This window comes from Mesoplodon densirostris, chromosome X (assembly GCF_025265405.1).
Source record: "Mesoplodon densirostris isolate mMesDen1 chromosome X, mMesDen1 primary haplotype, whole genome shotgun sequence".
Taxonomy (NCBI): Eukaryota; Metazoa; Chordata; class Mammalia; order Artiodactyla; family Ziphiidae; genus Mesoplodon; species Mesoplodon densirostris.
The window spans coordinates 2,281,173-2,299,064 of record NC_082681.1 but is presented as its reverse complement, the minus strand read 5'-3'; the positions used below and the strand labels follow the sequence as shown (position 1 = coordinate 2,299,064).

At 47.4% G+C, this 17,892-nt stretch overlaps 1 protein-coding gene and 2 non-coding genes across 3 annotated transcripts; all 3 read left to right on the top strand.

Moving 5' to 3' along the window:
• The first annotated feature begins 6,654 nt into the window (after positions 1–6,654).
• DKC1 (dyskerin pseudouridine synthase 1) lies at positions 6,655–17,444 on the top strand. Its single transcript, XM_060087193.1, has 15 exons — positions 6,655–6,756; positions 7,404–7,471; positions 7,915–8,001; positions 9,204–9,295; positions 9,496–9,680; positions 10,280–10,344; positions 10,645–10,771; positions 11,000–11,130; positions 11,542–11,685; positions 13,230–13,350; positions 14,168–14,286; positions 14,905–15,008; positions 15,405–15,468; positions 16,174–16,302; positions 16,669–17,444. The coding sequence occupies exons 1-15, from the start codon at positions 6,741–6,743 to the stop codon at positions 16,732–16,734; spliced, it is 1,518 nt and encodes a 505-aa protein (XP_059943176.1). The 5' UTR covers positions 6,655–6,740; the 3' UTR covers positions 16,735–17,444.
• Positions 11,227–11,362, top strand: LOC132482798 (small nucleolar RNA SNORA36 family). Its single transcript, XR_009530965.1, has one exon. It is a non-coding gene; the product is annotated as a small nucleolar RNA SNORA36 family (small nucleolar RNA).
• Positions 15,242–15,370, top strand: LOC132482800 (small nucleolar RNA SNORA56). Its single transcript, XR_009530967.1, has one exon. It is a non-coding gene; the product is annotated as a small nucleolar RNA SNORA56 (small nucleolar RNA).
• Positions 17,445–17,892: the final 448 nt, after the last annotated feature.

The window sequence follows — 17,892 nt, the reverse complement described above, 5'->3', positions numbered from 1 at the left end:
AGAAACAGCACCACATAGTGACCACCAGCTCACCTCCCCCTTTCAGTGTCTTTTCACCCACCTAGCATAGGAAGTGAGCCTTCACTAGACTGACCAGCACCGATCCTCTCAGGCCAGGGGCTTCAGGGCAATCCTTCAGTGTCAGCACGTAGCACACGTCTTGTGTCTTATAGTGATTGCCTTGGTTGGAAGCACTGTTATGTGAAATATTGTGAAAGTGAATGCAGGACAGTAAGTCTACGGGTGGCCATGCCAGCAGAAAGGTGGCTCATGATAAGTACTTATTCAAGTGAGGACAAATTGTGGCCCCTTCCCCACAGATGTGGTCTGATTTCATCAATCGCCACAAGGTGGTGGGCTCGTCCCCCAGGGAAGGCTACCTTATTGGGAACTCGGTGTGGGTCTCTGCTGTGGACAGGCAGAGTACTTAGCAGCGGCAGTGACAGTGGCCATGACCACATCAACTGTTGGCGGTTCCTGGGAGGGGAGCCTCACCCCTGCTGATTCCTTTAACCTCTGTAAACAATCTCCCCATTAGATTCTCCTCAGTTCAACCCATAGAGCCTCCCATTTGCTTCCTTCGGAGACCCTGACCAACAGACCTATGAGGTTACACGTGGGAGTCAAGGGAAAGAGTGTCACTCACAGCAGGGGCCACAGAGGTTGATCAAAAGGAAAATACGATGGCATAGAGGACATGATTTCCTTCAAAACTCCAGGAATCCATGGTCTGTTTCTCCTTTTAGGACTTGCCAAAGCTCCATGTAATGTTGCAGTGTGTCGAGTGGCCGGTACCTGCCACAGAGACTTTCCTTGCCTGGGGTTCCAGTAAAAACACGTCACCTTACAGATTACTTGCTGAAGCACTGGTGGCACAATTTCATGTCATATACATTGCCTACAGAATCTGAAGAGCCCCACCAAATGCGGTGCCCCTTTCTGAGTGGTAGGTGGTATGAAGTGCAGCAACTTACTGAATATCCGGTATGGTCCAGACCATCTCAAAACATCACTAAGGGTCAGTCTCTTGAGTTTTCATGGGCTTTATCTCCCACACTCTGGCATACATGTGTCCTAATGAAGCATCTCTGCTAACTTTTGTCCACCAGGTGCAGTAAACATGATGTCTTCGGTGTAATGGCCCAGCACGATGTTCACCATGATTGTCGAAACAATCAAGTTCCATTCATCCGAGATGATGACAGAGAGTCAGAGGATGGCTTGTTTGCACTCCAGCTTGGGGAGACTAGATAATTTGAATAGCAAGTGGTTTTTTAGAACCTGGATTCCCTTTGTGGCTTACCCATTTCTCATTTATTTAAAATAGGTTTAGGAAAAACAAATACCATATGCTAACACATATATATGGAATCTAAAAAAAATTGGTTATGAAGAACCTAGGGGCAGGACAGGAATAAAGATGCAGATGTAGAGAATGGACTTGAGGACAAGCAGAGGGGGAAGGGTAAGCTGGGACAAAGTGAGAGAGTGGCATGGACTTATATATATTACCAAATGTAAAATAGATAGCTAGTGGGAAGCAGCTGCATAGCATAGGGAGATCAGTTCAGTGCTTTGTGACCACCCAGAGGGGTGGGATAGGGAGGGTGGGAGGGAGACGCAAGAGGGAGGAGATATGGGGATGTATGTATATGTATAGCTGATTCACTTTGTTATAAAGCAGAAACTAACACACCATTGTAAAGCAATTATACTCCAATAAAGGTGTTAAAAAAATAAAATAAAATAGGTTTAGTTTGAAATAGATAACCAACAAGGACCTACTGTATAGCACAGGGAACTATATTCAATATGTTGTATTAACCTATAATGGAAAAGAATCTGAAAAATAATATATATATATATATATATATATATATATATATATATATATAACTGAATCATCGTGCTGTACATCTGAAACTAACACGATATTGTAAATCAACTATACTTCAATAAAATAAACAAATAAATAACATTTTTTTTTTTTTTTTGCAGTATGCGGGCCTCTCACTGTTGTGGCCTCCCCCGTTGCGGAGCACAGGCTCCGGACGCGCAGGCTCAGCGGCCATGGCTCACGGGCCCAGCCGCTCCGCGGCATATGGGATCCTCCCAGACCGGGGCACGAACCCGTATCCCCTGCATCGGCAGGCGGACTCTCAACCACTTGCGCCACCAGGGAGGCCCATAACATTTTTTTAAAAAAACAAAAAAGAACAAGGCTCCCAAACCAAAAAAAAAAAAAAAAAAAGGTTTAGTTTGGCAGTTCTTTAAGTACTGTAAATCTTGTAACTAGGAGGATTTATGAAAATAAATGTCCACTATTAAGGAAGAGTTTCTATTTTAATTATGTTATGTGGGGCAAAGTGGCCATGCATCTAACTTATTCTCTGTGAAAAGAGAGAAAATTTGAAAAGAAAATTCTTCTCCAATTTCTGGATGAGGGACAAATATGAGGAGATAGCTATACATGTGTGTGAAAGGCCAATAATGTAAAATTCACAAGTAAAATCTGCAAACAAAAAGAATTATACACCATGACCAGGTGGGGTTTATCCCAGAGATGCAAGGCTCATTCAGTATATGAAAATCAATCAGTGATATCCACCATACTGACAAGCAAAAGAGGAAAAGTCACATGATTATATCAATTGATGCAGAACAAACATTTGCCAAACACAATATCAATTCATGACAAAAACTCTCATAAAACTAGGAATAGGGGGGAATTTCCTCAACTTGTTAAAGAACATCTATGGAAGACATATGACTAACATCATTTGACTAACTTCATACTTAAATGCTGAAAAACTGGGCACTTTCCCCTAATGGTTGGGAACAAGGCAAGGCTATGTGCTGTCACTACTCTTACTTAACGTAGTGTTGGAAGTTCTAGCCAGTGCAATAAGGAAAAAAAAAAAGAAAAAGAAAGAAAGAAACAAAAGACACACAGATTGGGAAGAAGGATTAAGTGTCTTCATTTGCAGATGATATAATTGTCTTCATAGAAAATCCAAAGGAATCTACATGAAAAATTCCCATAACTAATAAGTGAGCTTTACAGGGTTGCAGAATACAAGGTCAACACATAAATCTCTGTACACAATTTCAAGGCTCATTATATAACTACAGTGATCAAGATTGTGTGATATTGGTAGAGGAATAAACACATAGATAAATGGAACGGAGAACCCAGAAATAGACCCACATAAATTTACCCAACTGGTTTTTGACAAAGGTATAAAAGCATCCACATGGGGTATGCCACCCCCCGAAAGGGGCCCACCAAGCATCGTACTTCTTTCTTCGTGACAGTGGGTTCGAGGTACAGCAACTTGTTTTTCTCTTTGGAGGGACAATGCCAATATGCTTTAGTACACTGGTGCCCAGAAACTTCATGAAAGTTTTGGCCCTCTGAATTTTAATGGGGCTTATCTTTCACTCTGTGGTGAAATATTTGCTACTGCCTGTGCACTAGGTTCAGTCAGCGTGACGTCATTAATGTGGCAGACCAGTATGATGGTTTGGAGGACAATGAGATGATCAAATCAATGCCCAGAGACTTCATTATGGTAATGTGCCCGATAATTGAAGGGACAGTGACCGGGGCTTTCTTTTGACCCTTTTTCCATAATTGTGCTCAGTCCTTTAGTCAGGAAGCCTCTGTGGGAATCCATCCAGCTGCCAATTATGCAGTCAGAAACTGGTGAAAGAGCCACAGGGGGGCCCACAGGGAGAGAGACGCAGCCTAAAGACTCCATTTCCGACCAGTGGACCACAGTAGAAAGTCGGAGGAAGGTTTAAAGTACACAGTTGTGTTATGTGTACCTGGCCTCACCTTTGCTTGAGGGCTGAGTCTGTGAATTGATTGGGTCCGGGAATTAGATGAGGGGCCATGATTTTCCATTGTGGTGATTCAAGGCAGGCTGCCATTCACCAGACCTAGAGTTTTTGTTGTTGGTGGTCTACTACAGGTGGCCTATTAACAGGATTCCATGATCCATCACCCTGAAGATCCTTGGGGTTAAAACATTCTTGTTCCAGCTGCCAGCTCTGCTGCCTATTTTGATACCCAGCCTGTTTCTATGAGCTTTAGTGCCACCACTTAGACTCTGCTGCTCTAGGATCCCATCCTTCCCACTGAGAGTGCAAGCCTGTTTCCTCCTACCTCCTTTTGCAATGCAACTTGAAGGTTCGTATGTAGGGTACTTACTGTATATAGCAGTGGACAAAATAGACCAGACTTTCCTGGCTTCATAAGGCTAACATTCTAGTGAAGAGACATACAAGAAACAAGGCCCATTGAAGGCAGAAGGAAGAGCAGGTGCAAAAGCCTGAAGAGGAGGGTGTCTGCCTGTGGAGGGGTCTTCACAGCCAGAGGCAGCGTGGCCGGATGGGCGTGAGTCCGGTCGTGAGTGGAAGCAGAGGGACTCAGAAGGAGAAGTGGTGGCAGACACTGACAGCCGTCATCAGCACCTTGGCTTTTACTCTTAGTGAGATGGTTTATTAGTTTGCTCAGGTTGCCATAACAAATTACTCCAAACTGGGTGGCTTTACTTTTATTTTAATTAATTTATTTTTTATAATTAATTTTTCTTGGAGTGTAGTTGATTTACAATGTTGTGTTAGTTTCTGCTGTACAGCAAAGTGAGTCTGTTATACAAATACATATATCCACTTTTTTAGGTTCTATTCTCATATAGGTCATTACAGAGTATTGAGTAGAGTTCCCTGTGCTATACAGTAGCTTCTTATTCGTTATCTATTTTATATATGGTAGTGTGTATATGTAAATCCCTGTCTCCCAATTTATCCCTCCCCCTTCCCCCCCCTTAACTATAAGTTTGTTTTCTACATCTGTGACTCTATTTCTCTTTTGTAAATAGGTTCATTTGTACTGGGCAGCTTTATACAACAGGCATTTATTCTCTCACAGATCTAGAGGCTGAAAGTCTAAAATCACTGCAGGCTCTGCCACCATCTTTACATGGTCTTATCCTCTTCTGTGTCCTTCTTCTCTTCTAAGGATACTTGTCGTTGGATTTGGGGCCCACCTGAGTCATCCAGGATGACCTCATCTGTAGATCCTTAACTTCAGTACCTCTACAAAGACCTTTTTTTCAAGTAAGTTCGTTTTCATAGGGTCCAGGGGTTAGGTCCGAAGTGGGGGGCCAGTCTTCATCCCACTATAGATGGGAAGCCATTGAAGGGCTTTGAGCAGAGGAGGGACATGGCCTGACTCACAATTTAATGGCTGTTTCCAGGGGCTGTGCTGAGAAGTCAATATAGTTGGAAAAAACATAAGGAGGGGGGAAGTGCAGGAGGCGAGGGGAAAAATGTAGGAGAGCCATGGTGATGACATGGACTCCAGTGACAGTATTGAGGGTGGTGAAAAACTACCAGATTCTGGATCTTTTGAAAGCAAAGCCGAGAGGATTTGCTAACAGATCAGATGAGGAGTATTGGAGAACCATTAGTGAGTACCTGAAATTTAGCCAAATATATACCAACGGAGCATTATAAAATTATGGGGAGTGTAATTAACTGCTCGTGGACTGGTTGATATTGAGGACTTTGGCTATGTATAAAAAATCAAGTTAGAGCACTATTATTATTACTACATGAGGTAAGAGGGCTTGAACCTGGAGCCGCTACTTGCTTGGCCATTCAGTACCGCAGCCACGAGACCGCTTTGACTGTCGAGCACTTCACATTGAGCCCCGTCGTGGAGCTGAAATCGAGCTGGGCTGTAACCATAAAGCGCACACCGGAAAGACTTGGTACAGAAAAAAAAAACACAAAAAGAGCGTAAAATATGCCATTCACAATGCTGTCTATTGTTTATATGTTGAAATGATAATATTGTGGATCGCTGCGTTAAATAAAGTTTGTTATTAAAATCGATTTAACTTTTTTTTTTTTTTTTTTTTTTTGCGGTACGCGGGCCTCTCACCGTTGTGGTCTCTCTCGTTGCAGAGCACAGGCTCCGGACGCGCAGGCTTAGCGGCCATGGCTCACGGGCCTAGCCGCTCCGCGGCATGTGGGATCTCCCCGGACCGGGGCACGAACCCGTGTCCCCTGCATCGGCAGGCGGACTCTCAACCACTGAGCCACCAGGGAAGCCCCGATTTAACTTTTAACGTTGTACTTTTTTTCCCAAATGGCTGCTGGAGAATTTAAAAGTCCACAAGTGGCTCGCACTCTTGTTTCTATCGCCAGTGCCGCTCTAGCTGGATGGGAATTACAAGCGGCAAAGGACGTGCAAGCTCTATGTGCCTCAACGTCTTCATTTTGCCATCGGGACTGATCTGACAGCCACCTTCAAGGGTCTGCGAGGAAGCAAGGAGCGCTCAGGCGGGTGCCCGTGTGCTCCCGTCCGGGTAAAATCTCAGCGAAGGAGAGTGCACCGCGGCCGGGCCACGCCCACAGGCTACGAGCCGCCCAGGCGAGCTGCGCAGGCTCTCCTAGACCTGGCCGCCGAAGGCGGGGAGAGGCCCAAGGCGCACGCGCGGACGCGCCAGCGCCCCGGCCGCGTCCGCCAATGAAAGTGTGCAGCCGTCCCGCGCGCACTTGGGGCTCTGCCCCGCGAGCCCCGCCCGGCCTCGCCCCGCCCCGCTTCACGACACGCACGGGGCGGCGCACAGGTGGGCGGGCCCTAGCGGCGCGGCCTGACGGCGGCGGGAGTCCGGTGTAGCTTCCTCGGCGCTGGCCCACGCGGCTCGGAGGCTCAGCGGGGCAACATGGCGGACGTGGAAGGTGAGGGTGGTTCTCTCGCGGGTGGCCGGGCGGGTTGCCGCGGGCCGGGGCCAGGTCCTCCGGCTGGGGGAGCCGGGGGTGGGGGGACAACTTCAAGGCCCGAGCTTTCCGCTAGCTCCAGCTGCCGGGCCTCCTGCCGACCTTGATCGCTTGGCCTTGGCTCCACGGGTGAGGGCGAGAGAGCGAGAGGCTCCCGCGGTGACGTGACGCCACCAGCCCGGGCCTCCCGCCGACGGTACAGTCCCCTCAGGGCCCGGGCCGCCGCCGCCAGCTCGGACGCCGCGGTCAGCGCCGCGCGATGAGGGGAAGCAAAGGGGCCAAGGGGCTCGGGCGTGCGCGGAGCGCTAAGTCGAAAAAAAGTTCTAGGGGCCACCAGCCCTCAGGGACCATTGGGCGGTCGCTTACGGAACTTACGGGCCCGCGGGCAGAGCGCCGTGGGCGTTTCAACCCCGCTCGGCCACGTGGTGAGCCGGGATGGAGGGCGACACGTGCGGCTGCTGTGCACCCCGCACACTCGGCCTGACACGCGGCGGCTTCCCCTGTGATCCTAGACAAGCATCCATTTTCTACCTACCCTTGGTTTAAACTTCATTGTCTTTATTTTCGGGGAAAACTCCTAATTCTTGTGTGTGTGGGTTTTTTTTAAGTACTTATTTTACCGAAGAAACATAAGAAGAAAAAGGAGCGGAAATCCTTACCAGAAGAAGATGTAGCAGTGAGTACGAATATGTTGTCCTTTGCTTTGACTGAAAAGAGAGGTTTCTTAGATGACAGATTACAGGAAAGAACTGTTTTTAAAGGCTTTGGAGGAATGGGCTGTAATTGAGTGGTCGTTGTGTAGAAAGTACACAACGCCCGCCAGCCTGGGTCTTTGCTGTCAGGCACACCCTGCTAAATGTTGCCACACCAACTGCTCTCCCTGAAATTCTCTTATCAGACCCACTATCCCTCTTTCTCTTAAAATTGCTGTGCCCGTCTTGGTGGCACTTCCCTTTCACTTCTCAGTTCTTTGTTCATTTCTTTTTCCTTTGGAGGTCCCAGGGAAAAGGCATAGACTACCTTATTTTTTATTTCAAAGGCATAGACTTCTGTGGTAGTAGTGGAACTGTTCAAAGTCAGGTGGGAAGTCTAACAGGCTGTGCTTCTGTCCTGTGGAAGGAAATACAACACGCTGAAGAATTTCTCATCAAACCTGAATCCAGAGTGGCTCAGTTGGACACATCTCAGTGGCCCCTGTTGCTAAAGGTATGTGTTTCGCATCAGGTCAACGCTTGGCTTTTACATTGTTTTTGAGTATTAAACAGTTGATTGAGAGTGCATCCTGGGCTTAGGAAATGCTAGATGAGGCCGCCTAAAACACTGTTCCTTGAGGTGTCTGAGATGAAGGACCAGGGTTTGTTCGGGTTTTTTCCCCCTTATTTCCAATGTACCCAACACTTGTAGAATACAGGTAATTTTCACAACAATGTCACACTGCTATCACATTTTATAAACAATTCGCTCTCAACTTCTGTACTTAGCCTCACCTTACAGACCTGTACTGGTTTGTGGAGTAGAACATGCTTGAGAGCATACGGCCAGTGCCTGGCGTGTTAACTTGCTCTCTAGAAGTTACTGGCTATCGTGTTGGGTTTTATCTAGGGTACTTCGGTAATGAGTTAAATTACAAGTTTCACAAATGACATAATGGGCGTCAGCTACGAGATTAGGAGGTAAATTTATTGAAAGACTCCTTGACAAACTGTTTGAATAAATCACTAAATATGAGGTAAAAGAGATTTGCATATAGAATTCAATACAGTTGAGTTTCTGCTTGGCCAGATGTGTCTGCCATTTAGACAGCATCTGGTTCTTTGTTTTTACCTGCTGGTAAACCAGGTTGGCAATGTCCCTACTGTCATGGAACTTAAAATCTAGGGGTGGGAGATACAGTTTAAAAAATCATTGCTGCTTGTGGAAAGTACCAAGATGAAGCTAATGGGCTTCCATTGACGGGAGCTCTTTCAGGCTGGTGGTGGAGCCCTGGAAAGGAGAGTGAGAAGGGGCAGACGTGAGGAAAGTGTGATAGGAGCGCCTGGGGCGGGTGCAGGCTGGTCAGGTTTCCGGAGCCGTGTTGCCAGTCCCCCTCCATTTGGTCCCTGAGAAAATCAAAGCTAGTCCATATTTTACTCATAAGCCTGCACAGTGAAGCCCAATTTGTTCTGTAGTACCCCAAGAGGTCTTTCTGGAGGAGGGATCAAATTTGTCTTATTCTTACTCATATAGGTAATTTTTCCAGCATGTGGGGAGGCTTAGCAGTTTGTCACAGCACATAATGGAAATACAGGAGCAAGATCTAAAACAAGAACCTGAAGCGTCACCATATCATGGTTCATGGTGGTCCTGACTCTTGTTTTCCACATGTTAATGATTTATTGTTTGTTCTGTGTTGTATCATTGCTTTCTAGAACTTTGATAAGCTAAATGTAAGGACAACACATTATACGCCTCTTCCTTGTGGTTCAAATCCTCTGAAGAGGGAGATTGGGGACTATATCAGGTAAGTGTGTTGGGAACAGCACTGTTCAAACTTCTGTTCTTTTCACAATGACCCTTTCACATCAGTTATTCACAGAGGTAGTGGTGGCATTGCCCTAAATACGATATCCTGTACCCATGGTAAACTCTTTTTTACTCTTCAGATTTAGTTTTCATTAGAGGACCAGAGCCGATGACACAGTAACTTCTTTCCCATTCTAGGACAGGTTTCATTAATCTTGACAAGCCTTCCAACCCCTCTTCCCATGAGGTGGTAGCCTGGATCCGGCGAATACTCCGGGTAGAGAAGACAGGACACAGTGGTACCCTGGATCCCAAGGTGACTGGTTGTTTAATAGTGTGCATTGAACGAGCCACTCGCTTGGTGAAATCCCAGCAGAGCGCAGGTACGTGGGAGAGGGAGGGAAGACAGGGCTACTTTGAGATTGGAAGGCTTTCTGTGTTTCCTTTCCTTTCTACACTTTGGCTCTCAGAAATGATTTCTTCATTAGTAAAATCATAAAACAAAAACAGAAAACAGAAGCAAGAGATATTCTTGGTGTGTATGTGCCTTCTGTCCTCAGCCAGACCCTGGTGGGGCTGCCTTGTTTGGAGTTCAAGGTACTTTTTATGCACACGTTGAGCCCAGCTCCAGGCCTGTCACTCCACGCTCCTCTAACCGCCCTGCTGCTTCTGCCTAAAGTGCCTCTCCTTCATTGGCATCAGGGAGAATTCTACTTGACCTTCTAAGGTGATCTCCAGGCAGGCTCTCCACGGGCACTCCGACTGTCCCTGTCAGCACGTTGAAAGTTGAGCTCTCGATGAGATAGCGTCTTCATTCCTTTCCCACATCTGCACCATGAAATCTGTCTTAATGCAAATTTTATAGAAACAGGAGGTCAAACTGCCTGCTTTTTCTGGCTGTACAAAATGGGAGTGATATAAGCATATAGAAAATACAGAAAACTCAGTGGCCACACCTGACTACTCTTTTGTCATTTTACAGGCAAAGAGTATGTGGGAATTGTCCGGCTGCACAGTGCTATCGAAGGGGGGACTCAGCTTTCTAGGGTAAGTCTGTAACTGTAGGGAAGGCACCTGTTAGCAACTGGGGTCTCTGAGGCCCTCGCCCTTTTCAGGGGATTGCCGTGGCCAACCTGCTCCTCCCTTCTGAGGAGAGGCTTCTGCTCAGCACTGAGCCATCCCTGTGTAGTTGAAAGAATCAAAAATTGAAAGGCCCTTTTAGATCCTAAATGATTGAAAGAGACCTTTTGTGTTTCAAGTGTGCCCTTAAACTCCCCAAATCTGCCCTTTGATCTTATTTGAGAGTCCGTGCAGTGAATCTTTGTTTTGGTTTGTGCTTATTCTCAGGCCCTAGAGACGTTGACAGGTGCCTTATTCCAGCGACCCCCGCTCATCGCTGCAGTAAAGAGGCAGCTCCGAGTGCGGACCATCTACGAGAGCAGGATGATCGAGTACGACCCGGAAAGGAGGTTAGGTGGGTCCTTAGGCCTGTGAGGCGCTGAGCCCATGTAGACCACACGTGCAAAGGAGTGAATTCTTGAGAATTAGTCTCTTAAAAGTACATGCCTTTAGTATGTGGTGTAGTTGTGGCCTGTGTCTGTTGTCTCTAGTTTTGCTGGTGCAGATAGAGAATAACTCTGGGTTTCTCAACCAGTGATGTGTTTACTTGGGAAAATATGTACTACTTTTGCATGTGTCTTAGGAATCTTCTGGGTGAGTTGTGAGGCCGGCACTTACATTCGGACGCTGTGTGTACACCTTGGTTTGTTATTGGGAGTTGGTGGTCAGATGCAGGAACTCCGGCGGGTTCGTTCTGGAGTCATGAGTGAAAAGGTACGTCATTGCGGGGCTGAGAGTTTTAGAGCCGGCTGGTACTTAGGTCCTCCAGCCCTTGGAACTCCACCTGCTTCACATCCAAGAAAAGGCAGTTTCCAAAGTGTTGAGTTCAGTTCAGGGCAGCTTCCCTGTTCTGTTAATTAAACTTTGGGACATTGAAACACAGGCTGGCAGCGGGGTGACTGGATGGAAAGCATTACTCTATTCATTTACCTCCTAGCCTACAGGTACGCCTGCTTAGATTTAATAGACCAACAGGTAAAGAGTTGACTCCGAAGAGACCGAAGACTAATGAGCTTGGACTAGCAGATGGGACGAAATTCATTCTGTGTTTGGAAGTGTGAGGTCCATTTGCCTGTTGGGGATACAATGGCACTCGAGTAATTTTCATATGTGGCTATTTTCCAGGACCACATGGTGACGATGCACGATGTGCTGGATGCCCAGTGGCTGTATGACAACCACAAGGATGAGAGTTACCTGCGGCGAGTTGTTTACCCTTTGGAAAAGCTGTTGACGTCTCATAAACGGCTGGTCATGAAAGACAGTGCAGTAAGTTCTGTTTGGACAAAATGTGACCTCGAGAGATGAGATGTGGTCTGTGTCCTGAACACTTCATTCTATTTAAAGAGATGAAATTGGGCTTTGTGAACTTGTAACTATTATTTTCCTTTGGTTTATTTTCTGGTTTCGTAGATTGGACACTAGATTCATTTATTTGTTTTTTGTTAATGGAAACATTGATGATTAACCTTTTATTAAATCAAAAACAAATATAAATTAAAGTAGAAGTTTAATGCTAGGACTAATTTCATTTCAAAATAAGGCAAATACTTTAAAAGTAAGTAACTTGGTTCAGGAAATAGACTATCAGTGGTACATAAACTTTGCCCTCTCGTAAACTGGTAGTTCTGCATGTGCCTGAGACACCTTGGTTTATTTAAATTATTGCTAGAAAAGGTTGTTTTGATGGGGATAAAAGGTTGAGACTAGAGAGTTTCAGAGATACGATAAGTTAGTTCTCCATTAAAGGCTTTGTTTTGTTTAAATAAATCCTAGTTTGAGGCCATAAAACCTAAACGTCACAGAGATTATCAAGCTTTTTTTCTTAGTATACTTACTAGATAACCTTAGAGAGAGTAATCTTAATGATGAAAGGAAATCTGCAATTATTTGTGTTGCTTTGGGTTTCCTCTTTAGTAGTTATTTAAGGTTGAGTAGTCCAGAATTGTAAATAGCCTTATTTTTAATGGTATTATGGTCAGAGAATACAGCCTTCTATAAGTTAAGATGCTTTGTGGCCTAGTGCATAATCAATTATTGTTAAACAAGTAGCAATAAAAATTTTTTCTAACTTTTAAAGATATAAATTTTTGTATATATTTAATAATTTGAGCTTGCTCGTTCATATTTAGATCTTAAATTATATAGATGTTTGATGACTGTATAGATGTTATAGTTTGTAATAAAAGACAGAAAAACCAATGAGGCATACCAAAACATGCCCCTATAGTGACTGAAAAAACTTAATCACATAAAACAGAACAAAATGTGATCCCCCGTTGTGCTGGGGTCAAACTGGTCGTTTCTGGGTGAATTTCAAGGGAAGGTGGAATATGGTGAGTGAAGACAAGGTGGCACAAGGCGGGTTGGACGCATGGAGCGCTCTTGAACTCGGGGAGAGTTGGCCTTGGCAGTCTTGCTTGTGAGTTAACTTTAGGAACCTGTTATTACCCAGTTTTCCCAATAAATCTGATACACCTCCCAGCTCTGTCAGGGGTTTTTCCCTTAATGATTAGAGAAATAGAGAAGAGCAATTAAAGAAAACTGAGGCTGGGTTTTGGTTTAATCTGAAAGCAGCTCTAAGTGCTGTGGGAAGGAGTAGCTATTTACGGTCCCCGCTAACATTTCTGAGTCGACATGCGTGAAGCGCCTGGCCCGTGGTGGGTGGTTGCCGTGACCCTGAGTCCCTTCATAAACTAGATTGCGGCCAGTGGCTGTGGATGTCATTCATCCTCTGTCACAGGTGGGGGTGGGGCGGAGGGCGGTGGCTCTGCCTGGGGCCAGGGCACTCACCAGGGCCACCATCCCTGCAGGTGAACGCAATCTGCTATGGGGCGAAGATCATGCTCCCGGGCGTCCTCCGATACGAGGACGGGATTGAAGTCAATCAGGAGATTGTGGTCATCACCACCAAAGGGGAGGCCATCTGCATGGGTAAGAGCTGCAGGTGCCCTCGTCCCTCCTGCGCCATCACAGCCAGGCTCACTAAGAGGGGTTTCCCAAGGCCTGGCCCCTGGGGTTGATCTGATCACTGTGTTACTTGGGGTCTGTCGGGGTGGTCACAGCAAAGGGTCATGTCAGACACGCGTAGGCAGCAAGGAGGTAAGTGGGGTTTCCTCTTGCCCCGCCTGCTGCTGTTAGGAGCTGTGTCTCAGCGGTTTGGCTCTCTTCAGCTCTCCAGTGAAAAGAGGAAATCATCCATGAAGAGGGGGCGAATGGCTGTGGTAATTAAACAGCCTTCAGTCCACTCCTTGTCTGCTTGCAGCACTACCTTGTGAAAGTTTAGCTACTGTTGGATTGTCCCTGTGTGTGGCCTGAGCTCCAGGCACGACACACGTGTCTTTGGGGTTCCTTATTGAGGTGTCCCTTCCCCTCTGGCTACTTGCTCACAGCTGAAAAGGAATCCTGATGACATGCTTTATTTCTTGTGCAAATTACACAGGTTAAACAAATAGCTCTGATTTACTTATTAAGAGGTCCCTTCTGAGGACCTAGGAAGCATTGATTTTTATGAGTGTGATTAGTGTCAGTATTTTTTGAACTCGATAAGTAACTTGATTTCACAGACTTTCTTCCCCTAATGGTGGATTTTCTCCATATGCAACCCTCAGCAAAGGAAACCTCAAGGCAGCAGAGCTTAAGAGTTTTAAATAGGTTTTTAAAAGTTGTATAAAACAGTGGCATTCGGGCTCATTGATTATGAAGTCTTTCCCCTTCAAATCATTCTTTTATCTCTTTCCAACGCCTGCAGCTATTGCATTAATGACCACGGCAGTGATCTCCACCTGTGACCATGGTATCGTAGCCAAGATCAAGAGAGTGATCATGGAGAGAGACACTTACCCTCGGAAGTGGGGTTTAGGTCCAAAAGTAAGTGGGACTGGGCGTGTGCCCTGCTGCCTTATTCTGTTTTGCCTTGTTGAATACTCGGGCAGCTCCCAGTGTGTGTCCACTGCCACGTCCTTGCCTTGTGCTGGCCTCTAGGGAGTCAATGGTAAGTAGAAACGGGCCTGTCTCAGACCTTAGAGATTTCAGTCTAAGGGGGACAGTAGATAGGCAATGCTGAAATTGCACAGTGGCGTGGTGAGGGCCTTATGAAGGGGTGTGGAGAGGTGCCTAACACGTCAGGAGTCCACGATGAAGGCTTTGGCCTGGTCGGGGAGTCGGGGTGAGGGATCTTGAGCCACGCCAGTGTGAGGTACGTAGCGTTAGATGTTGAGGTGAAGGGGGGAGGGAAGAGTCCAGGGCTGCTGGAATAGCATGTGCAAAGGCCCTGTGGTCAAAATGACACTGCAGAGGCTCCCACTGGTACATAAAGGTTTGCAACCTTTGATAAGTCCCATGTTTGCTCCTATTAGAGGGAGGGTGAGTTTGGAGCACTCTGCTGAGAACCCCCAAGGGGGCACCTTATTTGCTGTGTGTGTGTGGTCGTGGTACCTGCTTTATGTGTTGACATGTTCTAACGTTGAAACCCTGACGGTCCACCAGGCAAGTCAGAAGAGGCTGATGATCAAGCAGGGCCTTTTGGACAAGCACGGCAAGCCCACGGACAACACGCCTGCCACCTGGACACAGGAGTACGTGGACTACAGGTGAGGGCGGGGTGTTTCCCAGCCGTGTGGTGGGCAGAGGGCACGCTGGCTGCAGTGCTATAGTGACCGCAGGGGAGGAGGGGAAGGCGGGGAGCCCAGACGTGGGAAGGGGGTGGATTTAGTTTGGGGGAAATGTGTAGGACCTGAGGGGACTGGCCTTGGGGCGTGTGGAGCAGCAGCAGGCGCTGTGCCCTGCGCCCTGCCTGCCCAGCCAGTTAGGGCATTGGGCGGCACGACGGACGGTTAACCCTTTCTAGTCTGGCTCGTGGCACTCCAGCAGGAGTCAGTCTGCGACAGCAAGTGGTGAGTTGTTCTGTCCAATGTCAGGATGTTGATGGTGGCCTTAGACTTGCCAGATCTGCTGGGAACAACTCTCACCTGTTGCTCCTCTTTCAGCGATTCTGCCAGGAAAGACGTCAAAGCCCTCCAGGTAGTTCCCGAAGCAGTCAAAGCCCCAAAGGTGAGTGGCATGCTCTGAGGGCTTCGCCATGTTCTGTCCAGCCACACGTGCTGGCTCAGCAGGGTGGGCCTTCCTGCCCGCCTCGGGCTCTGCAGGCTCCAGTTCACGTTCCCTGTCGTGTCTGCTGGCAGGGGTGTGGGCTCAGCTGAGGCCACGACCCTGGAGCAGAGTTGGGTCAAGGGGTGGCACAGGTGTGTGGAAGTAGAGGCTGTGACGCTTGGGGCCAGACAAACCCCTCCGGACGGCACCAGCTCAGGGTTGCGACCGTCCGCGGGAAGCACGCTGTGGCTGCTCGGCTCGGGGGCCGGGGGCTGTTGGTGTTAGGCTGCAGGATGGCTTGTCTGTACCTTGCGTGGCACGGAGTATCCTGAGAAGAGCTGCTTGTGCCCTGATTGGGGCCCGCGGGCGGGGATTCCGCACTTTGCCTGTCTTCTCTGAGGACTCGTGGAAGTGCCCCTGGAGGGCATGTGGTCCTGCCTTTGGCTTCAGTGAGGATGTGGCCTTTCTGGCGCGGCGTTCCTGCTGTGCCCCTGGCTTCCCGGTCTTTGAATCCTTGGTAAACAAGGCCCTGTTGGTGTCTTTGAAAACTTCCTGTTGGATCCAATCAGCATCTTCTCTGCTGGCTCCTCCCTTTTTGACTTACTGAAACTTTCTCATCCGCATTTGCCCAGGATCTTAACATTTGATCAATTGTCTCCACCTTAGCGGAAGCGAGAGAGTGAAAGTGATGAAACCTCTCCAGTGGCTCCCCAGTTGGTCAAGAAGGAAAAGAAGAAGAAGAAAGACAAGAAGGCCAAAGCTGCTCTGGAGAGTGTGGACGAGCCGGGAGATGGGGTGTGTACAAACATGTCCAGGGCCCAGGGCTCTCTTTGTCCTTGAAGGGGAAGGAATTGCCCGCTGGTGCCGGCTTGGTTACTCGGGGAGCTGCCCTCTGGGAAGGACGGGGACGGGCCCAGCTTTTCATAGTAACGGCTCAGAGTTAGGGTTGTGTTGATGGTGGGTGGGGAGGGTGCATAGCTGGGGGATCTAAATGCTGGGGCGTCCGTGGAAAACGCAGGATTTGTGTTATGTGCAAAATCTGTGTATTGCAGGATATCCTTACGGATCCTGAAAAGGCTTAGTTGACTGTGTGGAACTTCCCTGATTTCCTTTGGGGAGAGTGGCGGTGCTTAACAGACGCTTGCTTTCTCTTTCCCCCAGGACAGTGACACCACCAAAAAGAAGAAGAAGAAGAAGAAAGTAAAAGTGGAAATCTTTTCTGAGTAGTGGACGCCACTTGAAGCACTGTGTCCAGGTGGGAGGAGGAATTAAAGCCTTATTGAGAAAACATAACTACTTTTGTTCTTGAGGGAATGAACCTGAGATCCTGGAAAGGGCGGAGAGTCTGGCGCGTTGGAGCAGCTGCTGTGACCTTGCTGATGGCCCCTGGCGCGGTCATCCCATCTTGTCCTGTTTTAAGGACACCGGTGAAGGAGGTGGGTTGGAGTGTCTCCCCTTCAGACCCGGCACTGCCCGGTGAGCATCCGCAGCTCTTTCCTGGGGGCCGTTTTCACATCATGGGCCTCTCCTAGTTTGCTTCCCCCTTCCCTCATCAAAAAAGTTTATAAAGATTAAAAGTCTACTCAGCAAAATGGTATAGGGCAAGTAAAAAAAAATATAACTGAATCATGTTATTGAGGGGTAATCATTTTTCCGGTGTCCTGTGAGGACTCTAGTGTCAGTCTCCTCTGTCACCCCGTATTTCCCTTCTAGATGGAGGCCTGGCCAAGGGCTCTGTCGTTCCATCTTGTGAGTTATTTCCAGTCACTTCTTCACTGCTTGTGTATATAGGCACCACTGCAGGCACCTAAATCCATCTGGCTGTGAGAGAATCCCCAGAAAACCATGTCTCCATTCTTTGTTTTAATGAATTAGTTTCATTGCTGGGAGAAGGCTGTAATTTTTACTTATTAAAGTTTACTTATGAAATTTTTAAAGTATTCCTGTTGGATTTTCTAATTGTTGATCTCAAACTAGGAGGACAGAAAATATATTTTGATTAAAAATGTAGGGACCTTTATGTCCTAGTTGAAATGTGATGCTTTATGTTTGGTTACTTTTCTTTCTCTGGTTGTGTGTCTTGTAACATTTCCCTTTGGGCCTGTCATCTGGCATGAGATCAGATACTCTGAAATCTTCATCAAGACACTGATAAGAGGGGATTCATCACAAATTAAGTGATTTCCAAACTACTTGAGAGGAGAAAGTTTCTCAGTATCACGTGGTGGGTGTGCAGGGCAGGAGGTGCCAGTGCCTGTGTCTGTTGACAGCCCTTAAGTATCTGCAGACACATCTGGGTGCAAACTCAACGACGGGAGCCACTGAAGCTTTTGCTTGTGCTGGAGGCCGGGTGAGTGACAGGAGAGGGCGCAGTGGTGGAGGATG